General features: G+C 35.9%; 1 protein-coding gene across 3 annotated transcripts in view; it reads left to right on the top strand.

Annotated features, from left to right (window-relative positions):
* The window catches only part of PARD3B (par-3 family cell polarity regulator beta), a 390,939-nt gene that overhangs the window by 191,969 nt on the left and 178,008 nt on the right, over positions 1-20,962 (top strand). For all 3 annotated transcript variants that reach the window (XM_051623713.1, XM_051623715.1, XM_051623716.1), the window contains exons 12-15: positions 3,620-3,790; positions 7,221-7,350; positions 11,184-11,283; positions 13,381-13,496. In XM_051623713.1, coding sequence (XP_051479673.1) covers positions 3,620-3,790; positions 7,221-7,350; positions 11,184-11,283; positions 13,381-13,496 — 517 coding nt within the window. The remainder of the gene's footprint in view (positions 1-3,619; positions 3,791-7,220; positions 7,351-11,183; positions 11,284-13,380; positions 13,497-20,962) is intronic.

Below are 20,962 nucleotides of genomic sequence, written 5' to 3' on the forward strand. Positions count from 1 at the left end.
TTTCAATGTTGAAGTAAATGCTCAGTATTTCTAATGCCGTACAAAGGTTTTGAAATATTAAATTTCTTTCACCAGCATGTTTTTTAGAATGAAGAGTTATGTATAAGATGCAAACAATTTGGGTTGGTTGCTGTTTTCTCTTATTGGTCTGAACCAAAGGTCTGAAGAGAGGCCAACGTTTTGTTGAGAGTTTTCTGAAATGTTAACACATTCATCTAGCTCTCATGTGTTAGTGGCATTACAAAGCACCATAAAGGAGCTGTAAAAAAAAAAAAAAACCTGATGGAAAATAGAAGTCTCTAATTCTATACGCTATACATTTTTTATACTAGCTACCGATTTTAGAAAATCCCAATGCGTGTTGCATCACACATGCTACAGTAAGACCCAGTGCCTATTTACAGCTCTTGATACAAAATCAAAGTAAAATGCCTGAATGTTCTTAGCTGGTATTCTAACACTGCAGGATTAAAACCAGTTACTTTTGCTAATTGAACCACTCTGTCCCTTCTTAACCTTCTTTTGTGGTTTTTGAAGTGTCTTTTTTTTATCATCCCTAAGATGAAGAGGTTACTGGAATACTTGATATCTGTAATTACACAGAGCCTTTCGCGTGAAGGAAACTAGTATTTGACTGAGTTTAAATGCATCATCTTTACCCATATCTTTAGGGATTTCAGCCTTATTCATCCCAAGACATCTTGGCTTTTTCACTTGTGATGCATTCCCCATGATCAGGTACTTGCTGTCTACTGCACCTGAAATGCAGCAGAGCCATTATTAGAAATAATGGAATCTTTCCTATGTGTGAATTTGTTAAAATCAAGCATGGTGTAGCTTGAAACTCCTTGAGGCTTCTGAGTGCTGCTGCAGTAAGCATTGCTGCTTGTGTGCAGCGGATGGGGAAACTGGATGATTCCTATAAATTCCATCAATTAATTCCTTCTGAGAGAAATGTCATTTATGTGATAAGGGAAATAACTAGATGTGCTTTGATTAAAAATATAAGTCTATGAAGAACGTGGCATTTTATCTCCCTGCTCTACTGTAGAAAGCATGAGTCTTGCGACTGACTTTGGCAGCCATGTGGTGGTAGGTTCCACCCGTTGCTATGAGTCTGCATTTAAAAAAAACAACAAAACAAAACAAACAAAAAAAAACAAGTTTTTTTTAAAATAAGGAAACGAACAGTAAATTCATCCTATATTATATGCAGTTTCAGATATACATTTGAATACTGGTTTGCTGAAATGCTAAATGTTGTTTTTCTACTCAGAAGCCACAAAGAAACCTACCTTTCAGAGATTAAAGAAAAAATGCCTTAGAACAACATTTAGCTTGTTTTCAGCCAAACAGATTGTCTTGCAGTTCAGGCTTCTAGACCAAGTCATACCACCAGTGATATGAAAACCTGTTTTGGGAAAGTAGTTAGCAATTGGGATATTTTTTTTTCCAGTCTTTACAATAGCAAAAAGGTTTTCTGTGAAAAAACTTCTACCTGAGCATGTGTGAAAACTGTGTTCAGCTGTCTTCCATCCTACTTTGTACAAGGGACTTAGCAAGTGTAGTTTATCAGCATTTATGAAACATGCACATATTTTTTCTTTGATCATAGTTGAATTGTTGAATTCGAGAGGAACATGCACAGAGGGGGAAGAAGTTATTTAAGAACTGACATTATTAAAACAAGTACAAAATCTCATTCAAAAGTATGACAAGGTAAATTAAAAATCAGGCCAATCCAGAGCTTTCTCAGGATGCAGCAATTAATTTAAAAATACACATTGCGGTCAGAACAGTTAGAGTCAACAGATGTAGTCATAATGAGATGCATTTGAAAATTATATTTGTATATACTTTAGTAAGAAGCTTTAACAGATATTTCTACATACATGTTTATCCACAGAAAGGAAAAAAGTAATTCAAGAACCTGTGGGACCATAGGAGGAGGACATGAGGACCTGTAAAATTTTCAGGCTTACAGAAACTTACAAAAAAATGAAATAAACTTTCCTCAAACTCCTGTTTGATGAAACAATGTTAACTCCTCTCTTCCTAAACTTTACCATGTGTGATGGCATCATTTTGTATGTAGAGAACGGGTTGGGTCAACCCATTGAGATTGGTTGTATGCAAATTTGTTGGCATGAAATATTTAGTAGGGAGGTGGGAGAGGCTTTAGTGTCTTTTCCAAATGGCATTGCTTCTTCCTACCCTCCATTCCAATACCCGCTCCAGAAAAGTCTTATTTCTCTTCATTTTCCATCTCTAAGTGACTCATCTCCTATTTATGTCTTTCCATCTTCTTGTCCCTCTGAGTTTTCTGGTATATGCTATTGTTCTTCAGCTCTGTGGCTATTCATACTCTGCTGTAGTAATGATGAGACCCAGTTCCAACAAAAATAATACCTAAGAAATCTAGGTTTGTCACAGCTACTGTAACTCACTTGAGCACAAAATACTTAGATCTGGCAGCAAGGGCAGAATCATTAGCTGAATATCTTAGAGATAGTAAAAATTAAAAACTGTATAATTTGGATTACTCAGTTTCATGAAATATGTAAACAGTTCCAACAATGCCTTATAAAGAGTATCTGTTGAGCCTATGAATTAGTCAGATTCATTTTAACAACACAATATATTTCTAAACAAGTTCTTTCCATCCTGTTCTTTCTTTACTGCCCTTCTGTATTGGATGTCTTCAGTTTCTTGCTCTCCTTCTCTAACATCTGATGCCAACTTGATAATTGTGAACTTGACAAGCTTTAAAAGAAACTCTTGTCTGTTAATTAAATAGACTTTATTCTCTAGTTAATGAGAGAAAACCCTATGGCACGTATTTCTATGAAATGAAATAAATCACAGGTAATGACAACAGCAATAAGACTCCTTAATCACAAAGTAGCAGTATCCACATTTTTATTGCACCCACAAATGTCAGTTAACCTTGGCAATGAAACTGAATTACTTTTCTCAAAGGATAAGGTACTTGATATGGCTCAACTATATTTTTGTTATTGGCAGCAGGTTTGGATGTTAAAATACATGGGTGGCATTAATCAAAATAGGGACACTAATGATTTAATGACCATTCTGAACTGAGAACACTAACCCATATGGTGGCATGGTAATTGTGCCAAGAGAGACACTAGTGAGACTATAAGGCAAAATTTTTGGAGCTATTTCATACTAACCTTGGTAGCACATAGTAATGCAGTACTCCTTCATGGTTGCACTGCAGATACTAACAGCTATAGTGTGTATCCTTTTCGCTAACCAAAACTCTTTTTCCTGTTTCCTTTTTAGGACTGATAGTAATTAAGTTGTACATGCAAGAAAAACAGCTGCCTGTACATGCATGTAATTGCATATAATTACCCTATAAACTCTTCCTGAAGTGTAGTAAATGGAGGGAAAAAATGGTCAAATAATGGTCACACCGGTTTTTGTTTTTAGGGACATGGTGCTATGCAGTCTCTTGTTTCTTAAAATTTAGGAAGCAATGTCTGATTTTCTGCATCTTGCTTTCCTGTATGGAGCATCTCTGCTTAATAATTTTTTGTTTTGGTTTGGGGTTTTTTTGTTTTGTTTTTAATTTGTTTTTTTTTTTTGCTGGTAGGATGGTCGTTTGCGAGTGAATGATCAGCTTGTTGCAGTAAATGGGGAGTCACTTCTGGGCAAGTCAAATCACGAGGCTATGGAAACACTGAGGCGCTCCATGTCCATGGAGGGGAACATTCGTGGGAGGATCCAGCTGGTAGTTCTCCGGAGACTGGAAGTGCTGACAGAGGTGAAGCAGTAAATGCATTTATTAAATAAATGTCTTTCTGGTCCCAGTGTTTTTGCATATAAGAGCTGATTGCTGAAGTCTTGGTCGTAGAGAGCTCCTCCTGGCAGAATGAATTGTTGACCTCCTGGAATCAGGAGTCAACCAGTGTTTCTGGCTGATATCTCCAGGTCTTGCTGTTCCTGTTGAGACCATGCTAAAAGTTGTCTCTTATTTAAGTTGACAAGTATTAGAACAAAAGCAAATTTGTTTCCAAAAAAGGGTTAATTGAGGATTAATGTGTTGATGTAGTTTTGACTGTCTGCTACCTCCTCAAGGCAATAGCTATGACACGGAACATTATGATTCTTCTGATTTCATTTCTTGTCATTATCAGAGAACTTGGTGTCTTAATGTGACTTGGATTTTACTTCACTCTTCCTTTCTCAGTTTTGTTGTATTTTAATTCATTCTTTATGTCCTTCTGGTCCTGTTCTGTCCTGCCTTTTTTTTTTTTTTTCTTCCTTTCTCTCTGACCTTTAAGGAATTGCTATTTTATTTTCCCTGGTCAAATGAAGGCCACCCCTTCAGGATGGATTTCTGAGTTCATTAATGTAAAACTTTCTTAAGTAAGGTAATAAAATAACAGAAGAAAGACATTTTAATGGTTATGTTTTCTAGGTCTTATATGAATTTGTTTGCCAGTCCTCTCTTAATTTGAAAAGGATTGGTTTTATGATCTCGCTTGCTCCCTTTCTTTCGTGTATGCATGCAGACATGCACCCTCTTCATATTAACCTAGATAGTGTGTATGTACACTGCTTGCCCTTATTACACATCTCAGCTTTGACCTTTGAATAAATATTTTAATAGTTTTTCAACATCTGTGCAGCTCCTTAAAATAAAAATACATACAAATGGATTTGTGGTATAAAAGGCTGTAATAAATCCTGTTACAGAATTCCAAGAGATCATTTCAAGCATCTTATTTATAAAGTATTGCTGGAACATTTGAAATATTAAGAACGATCATGTTTGTGGGTATATTCGCATTACATATCAGAGAGGGGAAGAGAATGCAGGTATCTTTCAGTATAATTAACTCTTCATATTTTCCTGATAATTTTCTATTTAACTTATTACCATCATTGATTGATTGACAAAGATTTAGAAATATATTACTCTCCAAACATTATGCTCTAACTTTTTTGGGAGGTTGCTTTGCAAAAGCCTTAATGATGTCACTCATGCCAGAAAAAATATGAAAAAATATTAGCAATTCTGGAATATGTTAGAAGAAAACACATTTTGGTTTCCTTTTCTATGTGACAGCATTATACTGTAAGAACTGCAAAGTATACGTGGTATTTATTGCACACTCTTGTAATGCAAAAAAACCAACTCACCTTCAAATAAAGCTCAGTCCTGCAAGATTTCTTCAGTAAACAAAAGCCAATTTTTTTTCAAAAAATTTCAATCAAACATCGAATTGATCCAAGAAAATCACGAGGCTGCTTTTTATAGTTGTATATAGTTTTGTCTATTATCCAGATGTATGAAAGAGGTAAATAATCTTGACTTATGCCCTATGAAGAATGCATAATGAGGTCTTGATTGAATCAAATTCATTTTAGACAGGAATTAATTTTTATAAGGTCGTCTTTAAGTTCAATTGTAATTCCATTTGAGTCTGGAGACCATAGCAGAAATGGGTTGTTGCCCATTCTTTCATTTCCCCAAAACAGCTTCCTGAGTACTGCAGCTCTGCTTGGTAGAAGGAGAATATGTTTAGAAATGCATTATTGTTTTTATTGGTCAGGACACTAATGGAGGTCTTCCATGACAGATATGTTTTATAAACTGAATACTGTAATTAGGCTGGTTACTGATCAATTGTTGGGGTATTGATTGTGTTACTTATCAAAGAGCTGGAAAAGCAGATTTGCTGTTGCTGTTAATTTGAGGCTCCCTATCCCACTGTGTACAAGTCTCCAATGGAGTAGTAGTTTGGATGTTGCAAGGCTTAATTTAGTTGGCAGTATCCATGAGAAAATAGTAAATGTGGACCTCATGATGTAAGGCATCTTATGTACGCTAAAGAGTTTCTAGTAACGAGAAGAAACATAATTGTTAGTGGCTGTGTGATGTGTGTGCTTCTGTACAGAGGTTCAAAATAGTCTCTTCAATTGTCTCACGCTGCACTGAGAAGGAAGAGAGAATGATACATGTGCTCCCTGTCCACTGAAACTGCATTTGTAGCCATATCGTCACCATGAGTATTCTGATATTGATTTGTGTTCTGAGGTGTACTTTTTGCCATTTTGTTGTTGGTTTTATTATTAATATTGCTACTGTTATTATTGCTATTATTGGTGGTATTATTATTGTCATTAATTTTTATTATTATTGCTATTATTCTATAATTAGTTTATTATTATTTATTATTTCATTATGTGTTACTATTCTTATTGAGCTTAAAAGGCTGCTTGCAAGGTGAGGTAACACGCTGTCGTTTCTTATGCATTGGTTTGCAGGCAGTCACTTGCCAATGCGTTAAATCTCTTGCATCATTTTACACAGAAATGATATATGCATTTCTTCTGTAGATGTGACTATGAAATTTAAGGAATGATATCTTTAGAGTAACATTTGCTGGCATAATGATGATGCATTTTGAAAATAAAAACCAGTTGGAGGCCCCTTCAAAAAAACATATAAAATCACAGAAACTGTAAAGGTTATTTTGAAAACTAACCATAATATTCCCCTGTGAGGGGGTTCTTTTTTCCCTAACAAGTACAGAAACGTCTTTCTGGGTCTGTCCCAATTTTAGAAACTGTTTTTTGTTGAGTTTTGGTTGGTTGGTTTATTCCCCCCTCTTTTCTTTTGAGCAACTGGGCAGGAGAATAAATTAGGCAATATGGCATGTATGGGCGGGGGAGGAAATGTCTCAAAAAAAAAAGCTGACTAGAGGTGTGGCAGGAGTTTGTCAGCTGCTAGCCAGAAGACCTGCATTTGGGAGTTTGGTGTAACTCCTTACTTGCAAAACTGCGCTAGTGTGTGATCATCAGAACATATGCACTCAGTCTCTGAGAGAAGGGAACCAGCTGGCTGGCAGAAAAATACCATTGGCATTGCCCGTGTTCTCGTGTTGACAATGTCACAAGCTGCCCTCCCAGATGGAGAATTTGAATGAAGCCAGTTGTGGGTCACAAAAAAAAAGTCTTCATTTTTGTGCATCATTCTTAATGATTGTGATTGCTTAGATATTGTCTTAATTTGTGGTTGGCAAAACAGTCATTTTGAAGGTATCTTTCAAGTTGCTTATTTGCAAGGCAAAACACAGTGAACACATTACACTGTGTTTGTGCACTGTCTGTAGTGATGGCTGATCTTCTGCATTGTTGAACATTTAATTTATTTGTTGCAATGTGTGGTTCTGTTTTTCCCTTAGGAACGCTCAGACCAGGGAATCTTTCAAAAATCAGCCTTTGATGGGAGCCATAGCTTGGCAGCTGCTTCCCGACGCAATGACGCTGTTCTTCAGCAATTCGTAACATGCAGTCCTCAGGAAAGAGCAAAAGGTAATCTCTAGATATCTTTCTCTGTGCTAATAGAAAGTGCTTTGTGGTTTCGTTTTTCTGAAATCCACAGCCACTAGAAAAGCAGTTAATTAGAGTAAGTGCACGCTATGTTACTTTGAGGCTCGAAGATCCAGCGAGGGTGGGAGAGCTGACTCAGAAGTTGTGAATTAGATTCCTGGCACAAATTCCAGTTTAAGTAACAGTTTCTAGCTCGCTGCCCCAACACGTAAGGTTGGATAAAAAACAAATGATGAGTGCAAAATATATGTTGTCAAAATGTTTATTTTATATATATCTTTAATGAGTACAATGATTTTTGTGTTGAATTCTTAGATGATGTCTGAAGTTGTTATAATGTTAATTAATTTACCCCAAAGCATGTTATTCATAAAGTACACTTGCTTACTTCAGACTTAAATGTAAAATTTGTTCAGAGGTTAGAAAGATTCTCTTAGTTTAAAAAATGGACTTTTATTAACTCATTTAAAAATGTAGGTAGAGTGTATGTAGCACAAAGAAAACATGACATGTATGAGCATTTGCAAGCCTATAAGCAAGAGCTTTTAAGACTACTTATTTTCCTGTCATCTTTTTCCTTTGATGGCATATTGTACTATCCCATATACACATGGCTTGGCAAGATGCTAGTTATTTGAAAAGCTGAAATATTTGAGATGGTCTTGACCTCTATCCTTTTAAGTGTTGTCTTATCCGTCAAGCCAAGCAAACTAAATACCTTCTGGTAGGAAAAAAAAAAAAAAAAATATATCTGTTATGTAGGTGAATTATGCATTATTTTTCCCACTTCCCTAGACAACTGTGGAATCTGGGTGGCCTGCAGAAGGTAATTTGGTAGACTGCTATAATGATTGTGAAAGAGGGTAGATTTAGATTAGCTATTAGGACAAAATTCTTCACTGTGTGGGTGATGTGACACTGGAACAAGTTGCCCAGAGAAGCTGTGGATGCCCCCTCCCTGAAAGTGTTCAAGTCCAGGTTGGATGGAGCTTTGAGCAACCTGGTCAGGTAGGAGGTTGGAACCAGATGATCTTTAAGGTCCTTTTCAACCTCTAACCCATTCTATTATTTTTTTTATTTAAAGAATTATGATTATAAGGAATTACAGCAAAAAATATGATGACTTCAGGAGAGAGTGTGTGGAATGTGGAAGGGATGCTCTGGAGTGCTGCTGATGCCTATTGTCAGGGAGGGTTTTAAATGGTCCTATGGGAGCTGTTTGGAATTTGAGTCAGTGGACAACAGATAGCAAAGACTTTTCTAGCATTTACTAGAAGTATAATTGTATTTTATTTCTGTTGAAGATCTGGCATTTAATGAGTAAAACTTAAGTGATTTTAAAGAAGTGCAAAGGCACTTTCAGCAACAGACTATCTGCATTAGGGCTCTGTTCTGAAATTTTCTTGGTGAAAGACACTTTGGGCTTGTAGTAGTCCTGCTCATGAAGAAATACTTCTCTATTTTTGAAGTCATAGTATTGATTATTATTGAGCTAATACCCATTATGCTTTCCATATGAGCCTGTCACTTATTTTCAGTCAATGATTCAAAAAAATACTACCTGTGTGCAACCCTCATTTAACTCAGGTAGACAGTCACAGAACCTCATGTTCCTAAGGATGTGTGAGTCACATTGTGTTTACCAATAAAATTCACATAAAAGCTCAGCAAAAATACAATGAAGCTTGGCCTGCTAATACTGCTGTCTGTTTTAAGAATCTTTTTTATTATACATGAACAAGAAAAACTGATGTCTGGGGAAAAGTGATTATAGCCAAAGCATTACATTTTGTCTTGCCTGTGGATATTTAAATAAAGGGGGAGGGGACACTGATTCAATATTGAATTGCCAGTGTTTGTTCTATTTTTACATGAGTAATACTTGCTGTCTTCAGGTCCTCACTTCTTTTGCTGCCAAGCTGTTGCACAGATTCAGTGTTTTTTAGAACAACCTCTTCGAGAAATTATATTCAGTGCCAGCAGCTTTACATTTCTGGTGTTGAAAGATTACTGGAATGTGTTTCATTAGAGGTTTTATATATTTCTTATATCCCTATGTTATATACTGTTATAGGAGAAATGCTGTCATCTCTCTGGTTAAACAGTAGAATAATGATAAACTCTCTCTACTACCACAGACTGCTTAGTCTTCGTGGTTGTACAAGCATGTGTTCTCATACACATATAATAATGTCAAGATAGAAAATTAAGAAATGAAATTTTAAATTAATGTTTAAATTTTTCTTGTAAATATTACATACATCTCACAGGTAGACTCAATTATGTATTCTCTAAAACTGTTTAGTAGCTGAAAATCCAGTGTGTTTAGTTTGTTAGCTATTCCTCTGATCATTCTGGATTTGTTAAGATAATTTCCTGAGGTCTTGGATGTGAAGCCGCTGACTGCCTCTTAGATTAAATGCTCTCACTCTTTTGCACCTGCTCTCACTTTGCTGGGAGCTGGAGTCCCTTGTGATCATTTCCTATTCGCTCAGAAAATTTTACATTTTGCTGAGTATACCATTTGCTGAGTGTAACCAGTCACCAAACAGCCTTTGTTAATTGACTTACCAATTACTGTGATTCAAAGTTAATATCACCTCATGATACACACAATCTCTCCAGCTGTGGCTATGGGAGGTTGCTTAAATTGGGTAAGGCACAGCATAGGGTGTGGTGTGTTGTTTTGTGGGGTTTTTTAACTTTTTTTCTCTTCTTCCATCAGGCATCTGTTTCCTACTTTGGGTAGTCAGTGATTTAGAGATTTCCTAAATCAGAGGTTCTTTCTGGATCATTGTGCAGTTGATACCCCGCTAATTTATAGTCCACTTGTTCATATTTTTCTAAAAAATGAGTTTCCTCATAGCAATGAGATAAATTATTTCATTTCACAGGAAAAAGTACTACTTTATGTTTGCAGTAGATGTGCTACTTCATAGTTACACTGGGTGCCTTCTAGTTAGTGTGTATGAAACAGTCAGTGTGAGCTTCTTTTTCCCCTTATTCGTGTATCCCCTTTTATTGCTTCTTATTCTAAACCAAAGAATCCTTGCTCATATTTCTTGTAGGAGTGTTACTACATGTGTCCAAATACCCTTGCCACCTTTTCAACGTGTTTTTGAGTTAGATTACATCCTGTTTCAGATGGGAAGAAGGAAAACTTAGATGTTGATTTCAAGGTGGATGGTTTGGACTTTTCTTAAGACTCTTAATATCAATTTCCTTTTGGTTTCACTAAACATATATTCAAAGAGTGATCCAGTGCACTTCTGTGAGCTGAGTGTCTTTTTCAAAGGTAAAGAAGGAATTACCATAATGGCAGGACAATGAAAACTGTAAGTCAGAAATAACTCTTTCTTTTCTTTCCATGGGGTAACAGGAATTTTTCTTCTTCTGAACTTTTTGCTGAGAGTGTGGTTCTCTCTTGTACATGAAAGTTGGTAAATGCTCCCCATCAAAGGGAATGAAAGCATGAACCTACAGTCAGTTAGGATGCAGCTATATAGAAGTGAAAATCCACTCAAATGGAGTAAAGCAATTTGTGCCTTGCACTCAACTTTACTATAAGCACAAAGTTTCCTTATATGTATCTTTAATTATGCATATGTGAATCTGAAAATCAGCTTCTCAAGAAATCCCAAGGGGTGTGTTTTCTGCTTGGCGTGATTTTAATTCTAGTTTAGTTAGTTTAGGGATTTGAATAATTTGTGACTTCAGGATTGCTTAAGGCCTTCCAGTCCAGTCAGTGATGAGTGAACTGGTGTAATGTACCTGTTTCTTCAGCATATTTAACCCCTTTTTAAATTTTATTTCAGAATTGCCAGTGTCTGATCATGGCAGTGGTGAAAATGAAACCCCTCCACCTCTCCCACCACATCCCAGTGAGGATCTGCTGAATGAGGATTATAATCATAGGTTGGACTTATGCCTGTTCTTAATAGTTACAGTCATAATTGCTCATGAGTGGGTGTGGTAGTAGTCCTAATTGGTTTAGTGCTTAGTTTTGCTTATGAACAAATTAAAAATTTGCATTGTTCATAAGCTGCAGTGTGCCTGCTATCCATAACTGGACTAGACTTATGTGGGGAAGAAAAGAACAGTTTCCCACATCAACATATGGATCACAATACTCCACATGTTCAGTAAAACAGTAAGAATCCCAAAATATAATCCCACTTTAAAAAAAAAGTGTATTTAAAGCTATGCCAGTGGGTGCTATGTGTAGACCCAGTGCCTGAAGTCTCTTAAAGCTTTTAAAGTCCTAGCCAAATTCATTTTGTAGGAAACTGAATCTTCCTGTGCAGCCAAAGACATTCCTGAGGATACAAAATGAAGCTTCAAGAAGTTTGAACATTTAAATGTGTAGGGGAAAAAGAAATGGATGCTTTACCAATTGTGAACACTTTGGGAAGATTTTTCAGGGATTTTAAGAATGCCTTTTGTAAAGGCTGGTGTGCTTAATGGCAGCTATACTCTTTCATTTCCTTAGTATATATGGACATTTGGAAGCACAGAAAAAAATGTAAACGTGTTGAAGCTCATGATGACATAGACTTTGTCTCAAGTAGCACCAATACAAATCAAAGCATCGTTTCAACTTGTCATCCTTCTAATGCTGGAAATTCACTGTTGAACTCTGTTTACTGGTTTTGTGTCTATTCACAGTTTTGACAGTCATGCAACTATTTTTTTGCAATGATACAGGAAAGTATGAACTTCAGCTAAAAATTTAGCCATACACCTCTCCTTGTGTGCATGGATGTGATTTAAAAACTCCTCTTTAAATGACTGAATGCACATAGTAGCACAGAATAGATAGATTTTATTATGGATACCTCTTGAATATTTCATACAATGAAGAGTCTTTTAACTGTTTTCTTTTTACCAACACAGTCATTTCAGTGGAGTAATTTCATAACTTCTGGTCTTCCAAGCACATGTTCATGACATGGTAAACAAACAGAAGTCTACACAGGCCAATGGAACTCACCATTAAATTATCAACTGCAATTGTTTGCTAGAATCTGTTCCTGATTTTTCAACAAGCTGGGAGTAAAACCATGCCCATAAAATTATGATGTACTAAAATTATAATGAATTTATAGGCCCTTTCTCTCCCACCTTGCCTTTTTTCCTGTGTTGGTTTTCCATTTGGATCTTAAGTTCTGTTGAAATGGAATTGCTTTAAGTCACGCTGATTTCACTGAAATTGCATTTCAGCAAAATACTGGGAAAAGTGTTTTAACGCTGTAAAACCAAACATTTTGATTGCACATTTTGGAAAGAGATTATTTTTGGAACTGGTTTTGGGTTTTGAGTATTTTTTTTTAAATAGATCATAATTGAAAAGAGACATGGGTGATCTCAGATGCATTGCAATGAGGTGTTTTAATTTCTCACAGGTGAAAGTTACTATGGGTTTCACCCAGGTGAAATTCTGAAATGTTTACATATTTGCCTAAGCTGAATTAAAATAATTAAAAACAAACACAACAAAACAAAAAAAACACCAAAAAGCAAACCATAATACCATGGAATTCTTTGTAATCTTATGGCACCCTCCATGACACCTCCAGCCTCTGCAGATAGTGGGGCGAGGATGTAAAGTAACTATATATTAGCAGATGAAGTACAATTGCACTAGGTACATTGGTAGTATTATTTCCAACTTTCTGTAATGTGTTATTTGGAAATGCAGTGTTTAAATAGAACTAGCAAAATGCAAATACACCTCCACAACTTAGCAGGTACTAGTATGTTCCTCTTCTACTAAGTAAAATATGAATTGCATAAAAGCACTTATATATTTGTATCCATGATGAAAAAACAAGTGACTGGAAGTGTTAAGTCTCACAAAAGAAAGTTGAGGATCAATAACGGATTCTAAAGTGCATGGCTGTAAGCAACTGGAGGATGAAACACATGTATGTTGTGCATACTTTAATTAGTTCACTTGTGTTTTGAACTGGTGCCTAAATATTTTACATGTCCTTTTTTTTTTCCTCCCTGCAGCCCTATCATAAATTCATCCGTGTATTTAACAGATCAGCACATCAACTTCAGATCTTTGACACCAGCCAAGCAGTCTGAATCAATTAATCTGAAAGCCTCAAAAAGCATGGATCTGGGTAAGAAGGGGTGGGTTGACAAATGGGTCAGCTTTTTAGCTTCAGCCCATCTGCACTGTTTCTTGCTTTTGTTTCTTAAATACAAACATCAGGGAGTAAGTTCTGCAAAGGAGCTGCAGTGATGGGGACAATACTCTGCCTCCTGTAGCATCTAATTGTGCAAGTACCATTTTTATTGAAACTGAAGAAAGGTTTATTTTCTTTTTCTTAAAAAGGCATTCTATATGTTGTGTTGAAATCTTAGCTAAGGAAAAGAGGGAGCTTTTGTAAAACTGAGCAGAAAGAATTGCTGTTCAAGTTTTTTATGTCTAAAAAATATAACAGAACAGCAATAACAAAAGCAATTTTCGTATAGAATATAAATGATTGCAAAACTACACTGGAAAAGGCTAACTTTCCTAAGACAAGATGTGTATTTGTTCATTGACAGCGACAAACAGGCAATCAGAGTGTTGCAGTAGCTCTTTATAAATGCTTGAAGAGTGTTAAGGTTAAGGTCCTCTACCCATCAATGCTGTGTGGAAAATCTTGCAAGGTGGGTGAAGCAGAAAGTAAATGGTTCTTTCAATACTGGGGAAGCATTTGTGGGTAGAAGATTGAAGGGTTATTGCAGTTGAAAACCAAGTTATGTTTTAATGAGAGTTTAAGGAAAAAATTGTGAAGTTCTTAAGTCTCAAAGAAAATAATATATGCTTTACTTTTTCCTTTTATTTCTTCTGTGTAGGCCTTGTTCTTTATCTGGTGGTTTTTTTTTCCCAAACTCAATTGTCGATGTAGTAATTTTGAGACCTACCATTAGAATGTGTTTAGTCATAATTTTGTGTGTTTTCTTGGATAAGATTATGTAAACCAGTAATAGAAAATGTTTAATTTTGTATATAGTTTCAGGGTAGCTTTTTGGTGGTATTGATTTTTATTTTTTTTTCCCTGAAATTTCTAGATTGGTCTTAGTTTTTTTACTGTTGATTTCTATTGTCATCTTAATGCAATAGTTTAGTGTAACATAAAGTGTGTGTACTCCTCTAATAGAGTGTAAGGGAAGTCAAGCATTAACTCATGCATGGTAAAAATAGATAGGAATCCATTTAAGAGAGTTCTTAAGGCAGAATTTTAAAGCTACTGCACGAGTAGACCAGATACTAGAAAGAATTTCTTTACTGAAAGAGCTGTTGGACAGTGGAACAGGCTGCCCAGGGAGGTCTGGAGTCACCGTTCCTGGAAGTGTTTAAAAGAAATGTAGATACAATGCTTAGCAACATGATTTAAGCACTGAAAAGGTAAATTAGGTTATGTATGGCGGATTTAGGTTTTGGTTGGACTTGGTGATCTTCAAGGTCCCTTCCAACCAGGATGATTCTATAATTCTATGAAATTCATCCTTTTGCAATTCTCTTCCACTGTTTTGATGAAGATTAATGCATGAAATCTTATTTTTTTTAAATTGAAAATACTCCAAAGGAATGAGTTTGCAGACTTGAATCAAATATGTATGTTATGTAGTCTGCTAGAAAAATAGTGTTCAGCTTCAGTGAGTCTTCTTTTAGAAAGATTTACTTAGAGCTGCCACAGAAGTAATTGGAAAAAATGCTCACAAGCAGCAATATAAAACTAGGCAATAGGAAAAATCATCAAATTAGGGAGCTAATGAAATAGTATAGTAAGAGTCTTTCTGGCCTTGATGAGGGCTGATGGATACACAAAAAGCAAATCTGTTAAGTAAAGAGTGGTCTATAATTACACAGATTGACAATGGAAACCCCTTTAACATTGGTATTTATCTCTTCAGTTTTACATATTTTAGGCCCAGGAACCTTTGAGTGTTTAATCTGTTTTCCAGTATTTAGAAAATAACAATACCTATAATTTTAAATTAATATTCTCGATGAATAATGTCAGGAAATAAGGAAGGGTGATCAAAAAGTGTTTGGTACCATTCACACGTTGCATCAGTTTATCATTGTCACTCTCCAGAGCAAATCTTGAAATGAATGGAACTTGGCACATGAGGCAAAAAACTGTAAGTTACTTGCCAGTAGAGCAGATATGGTTTAGTCTATTGACCCTTGGTGCATTTCTGATTGGGCACCTGGACAGGAGCAGAGGGCATGAACCAGTGCCACCTGTTTTTTTTAAGGAAGGGCTCTGTGCTGTCATGCACATGCCATGAGTCACATGAACTGACTCAGATCTTAACTGCTAAATCCATAAATAGCATGAGGCCAAAAAAAGCATTTTGTGGAGTTGATGTATTTGAAGAACTCAAGTTATTTGCATGTGAGTCAATTTTTGTTTTAAATTACTTTAAAACTTAAAAAAAAAAATGCTGCATGTGAGTAACTGAGTAGAAATTTTTGTAGAGTTTTTTAAAAAATACAAGATGGCAAGTTTAGTGGTGTTGTGATAATGTCTTTGTTTTTTCAGGTGTGAGCAGAACCTTGCCTCATGTACAGATATCCTTGCACAAAGTGTGCAGAGGCAGGGTGATGGGTTCCCTGCTTTAATATCCATCACTTATAGAGTGGTCAAAGGCTTCTCAAAACTTACAGCTTTATTCAGAGTAATAGGATACAGATTGGTTCCATATCAGCTACAAGTCCTACTGTTCTTCCCTGCTGCTTGGTTAACAACAATCCTTTCTGGATCACTGGTAGAGTTCATGTCCTGTGTCTTCTGGTATCTCTTTTCTTTGTCTTGTCTGCTTTTAATTCAAACTGGTGATGTGAAAAGAGCACAGCCACCCCTTCTACTGATCCTGGCATCTGACATATCCACTCCCTTGAATAATTTTTTTTCTTATGGATGGTGGTGTTTTAATATGTTAGCAAAGATTCTCCTTATACTGTGGTTTCAAGAATTTATGCAGGTCCAACCAAAGTCTGACTTAGAGGACATGCCTGTACTGACTAAATTTAGACTCCCTGCTGATCTGGGACTTGTGGTTGTAGCACAATGTTAAAAATAAGCAAAACACAGTCAGAAATGTTAGAAATAAATGTCATGTTGTCCCTTCCCACTTAAGCGGTACAACATTTTTGAAACTCAACGGCAGATTGAAAATCAAGAAGAATTTGATGGCTTCTATACAAGTAATTGTAACTATGATTTTCCCTTTCCTTTAACAACTTTCTATGCACGTGCAATTTCACATACATTACCACAGCTGTCTAGAGAAGAATTTCTATATAATAATTCATCAGAATCCATTTTCACTAGTGTTTTTTTCTTTCTTGTCTGCATTAAAAAGATATTTTTTGTGGAGAAAGAAAATGTCAATATGGATTTTTTTTTTTAATGTTGTATTGCAAGGTGAAAATCAGTGTGCTCTAAGAAAGGAGGGAAGATGTTTTATTATTTATCTCCAACACCTTTATTATACATTAATCTTTATGCACAGGAGTGATTTAGGCTATGTGTAAATGTACTATAAAAAATATAGCCATGGGAATTGTATTCAAACACATGAAAGTGTGGCTTGTTTTAACCTTAAGCAACATGAAATTGAATCATGTGAGTATTTAGCAATTTTGTTTTGTATCAATTCAGGCAAAGTACTGTGCAGATTTATATTTGATGATGTTGGTATAATAACCCATGACCACTATCCCAAGTTTCTGCTCAACTCCTCCTTCCTTTCCCCATAAAAAGCATGAACCCATGTCCTTTACTTGATTTTAAATGTGAGTGAAGTATTAATTACTAAAACATCGTTAGACAAATTCAGAGTCCCTTAACCTTGAGGTACATTTGTTAAAGATACCAACCAACTTTATTTAGGCATAATTAGTAAGTGAATATGCAAGATTTAAGGTATGGAGTATTCTGCAAGAAAACCAGTATTTTACTAAATGTTTACTTCTTTGTTAGTGAAGGGGTGCATTCAATTATTGTTCATACATTTAGAACACCTGTAATCAAGGAGAAATCAGTGTTTCACATGAGATGCCTTTAGCTATTAGCTGCTTTGTGTTTTGCTCTGAACCAGATTATTATTGAGTATAATTTTGGATATTGAAATAAATACCTCAGAATGTAACCAAATGAGGACCAGGCAGCGCTAATGAAGATTATTCTTCAATTTAAAACATGTTTTGATTAAGATACAATTAAAATAATACATTTGGGGCCGTCCCTAATGAGAGTTACAGTATGGGAAAAAAAGTGGCTTGGTATTTTAAAATAATTTTTTGTCAACCATGTTGTATGTATGAAATGTTTTTGTCAGGTTGCTTTGGGTTGAAACCTACATTTAAAAGACAGGTCAGTTCATTAGAACACAAAAGAGGAAACAGAGAAGAAGATGGCTCAGAATTTTAACAGGCTTTTTAATGGTCCTGGCTTATACCAGTAGTTTAACAATTTATTAGAGAGAATTTTCAAAAACAAAAATGTCATGGGTTTAAGAAAAACTATATTGCTTATGGCTCTGATTATCTTTGGGATCAAGGGCTAAGAGATTTTAAAATTATTCTAGCTCATATCATGAGTAAGTTTCTAGTACTGTCAGATTAGATGTATATTTTCTGAGGCCACTCTACAGAATAAATTTTTAGAAATTAAGTCAACATAATTTTCTTAGTTTAAATGACTTCCAAATTTCTGTTTTTAAGATCAATAAGTAGGGAATAAAATAATTTATTAAGTGATAGGACACTGTAAATTGAAATGATACTGAAATTAAGTTTATTCTGGATTAAAAGAGAGTCTTTTAATAAGGTCAGTTCTGTTACTCAGTTTTACACCAAGTCTGCATTGATGCAATTGAGGGGAAGGTGACAAAGTGGCATAAAGGCAGAAGCAGGCAGTAGGGAACATAAATTTTTTGGACTGGTTTGTAAAAATCTTCTAAGATTCAAGGAAGCTTGCTGTGAAGCAGCCTGGGAGCGTTGTATGAGCTGTGATGGTGATACAACTGAGAAAATGGTAACAGAGGGTTGAGGTGGTGATCATTTAGGCTGCTTTAGTGTAAGTTTAAAGTTATTTGATCTGTTAATGCACTTAAATTAATTAAGTGTTGGGGGGGAGCGAATAGCAATTAAGTTATTGTATAGCTACTATGAGTTTAAAAGTACAGATGATAATGAAGTAATAACATACAAGAACCCTTTGTCTTAAATCGGATCCCTATCCCTGTTTTCAACCAGTGAATGACAGGTTACATTAGAACTTGTGGTTTAACCCTAGGAGTTTGGAATAAGTGTTAATGCCATGCTAGAGATGTGTAGCAGGGGAGTTGGATTAGTTTTAGCTGGGGACAGTTTCTCTGGAAGAGAGGTGAGAGAAGATTAGAGAAGACAAAGTATTAAAGAAACTGTGATGGCCTCAATTAGCTGTGTAACCTTCAATTAGCAGTATAACCTTCAAGAATGACTAGTTGTTAAGTCACTAGGAGAAAGTGAAGAAATGTATATCGCACTGGCTGGGAACTTGTAAAACAAAGTTCTTTTTTGCTGGGAGAAAACCTTGTATTTAAAGGTAAATGTGTCCAGTGGGCAGCATCAACTTCATTGCTGGTTCTTCAACAAGTAGTAATGATAGTGGATGTAGGCTTAGGCATTTTGATTCTCATTTGTTGACACACAAGATGTACCCCTTGGGGAGCTTCTCTGAATAGAATTTAGTTGAAACATCAAATTTGTTCTAATAAAATTGTTCTGCAAAACCTAATTGGAGAGAAGCTTGTACAGGTGAGAAAATCCAGAATCTTGATTTGGATATTATTTATTCCAGTCTTTGTGCTGAACAGGATATTCCAAGTGTTGTGTTAGATGTCGTTTTGGAAAAGGTTTACGTTTTTTAATGAATAAGTATAATTCATCCTCAGCCCTTGTACAAGCTATTTTTAGTCTCATTGCTTTTGAACACTGAAGTGAACAGGAATCTTACTATTCCTGAGTAGCTGGTGGATAACCAGGTGACCCCACAACAGGAGAGGTGAGGCCATTATGTGGAATTGCACTGCCATTAGAGAGGAGGTGGGATTATTAAAGGAAAATGTTTTAAGATGGTGCAGTTTTACTTTTACTATGACACACATTGTATTACTCCTGTAGATTTTAGTTAACAAGCCTGTGGTCTTTGTAGACTGTGCTGCACTACAAGGCAAACCTAGAAGTGCAAGCAGCATTTTCTAAGTGATGGTTGTGAGCCAACATTTGACACAGTTTCTCTGAGTGATTTATGCCACCCCTAGATGGGGAAGTGCTTCCCCAAGAAAATAAAAATGGCACGAGAATTGTGTCATTGGCACTATCATTGACTAAAATTAATTGATGGAGCAGTGCCTTCACTATGATGAGAGGGCTGGGCAAGGACACATAGTTCATTAGATGAAACAGTGACCAATTTATAGTTTTGCTTTATTTTCATGTTTCATACTGTAGAGATTGGTGGATTCATAAGAAATTTTACATTGGGCTTCCTATAGACTAATAAAGGTATCAGGAAATTTGTTCTCTAGAAAATGGTTTGATGTTTCAGTCTCTCTTCTTTATATTTCCCATAAATTGTAATTTTAATCCTTGTTTGCTTCTTTTCTGAGTGCAGAACTGCAGCTGGTCTTCAAAGGTCCCTGTCAGTTTGTCCAGCAGAAATACAAATATCTCCACACATTTAGAAGATTTTAAGTAGCTCTTAGTGAATGCACATAGCTGAGCCTTCAGAAAGGAGGCAGTTAATTGAAGAGGAGTACCCTTTATCTTGCAAATAGTTGTTAACTCCCTATTTTGGGGAGAAAATAATATAATGGCACAGCAATTCAACTAGGCAAAAGGAGGGAAATTGGTTATCACAATTGGCAGCAGAATTGATTTGTGCTTTTCTAAACCATAGCTGGAAAGTAATTTGTTGACCTTTAAGCAATCCTGGACTATATTTTGATGCAAACTTTGAGGTGGTACAGGAGGTTTGTTGTGTACTAAACCATTGAAAATCATGCATTTCAAATAAAATGGCTGCCTTGTTTTTCTTGATTGGGGCACAGAAATGGCGATCAAGAGATTATGTGGAAGGACATGGATGCATGTTTTGGGTGCTTTTACTGTTGCTGAACAAATACTACTTATTTCCTTTAAGCAAAACAGCACTCCAGAATACTACCATAGGAGATCCTAATTAATCTGATTATTCTTGGCATAAAGAGTTGGATTTTTTTTACCATTTCATAGAATCACAGAATGGTTTGGGTTGGAAGGGACCTTAAAGATCATCTAGTTCCAATCCCCCTACACAGGCAGGGACACCTTCCACTAGACCAGGTTTCTCAAATCCCTGTCCAACCTGCCACTTCCAGGGAGGAGGCCTCCACAACCTACCTGCGCAACCTGTGCCACTGTCACACCACCCTTACATTAAAGAACTTCTTCCTAATGTTTAACCTAAGTCTACCCTCTTCCAGCTTAAAACCATTATGCCTCATCCTATAGCACCCTGTGTAAAAAGTTCCTCCCCAGTTGTGGTTGTTGGCATAG

This window comes from Apus apus, chromosome 6 (genome assembly GCF_020740795.1).
Source record: "Apus apus isolate bApuApu2 chromosome 6, bApuApu2.pri.cur, whole genome shotgun sequence".
Taxonomy (NCBI): Eukaryota; Metazoa; Chordata; class Aves; order Apodiformes; family Apodidae; genus Apus; species Apus apus.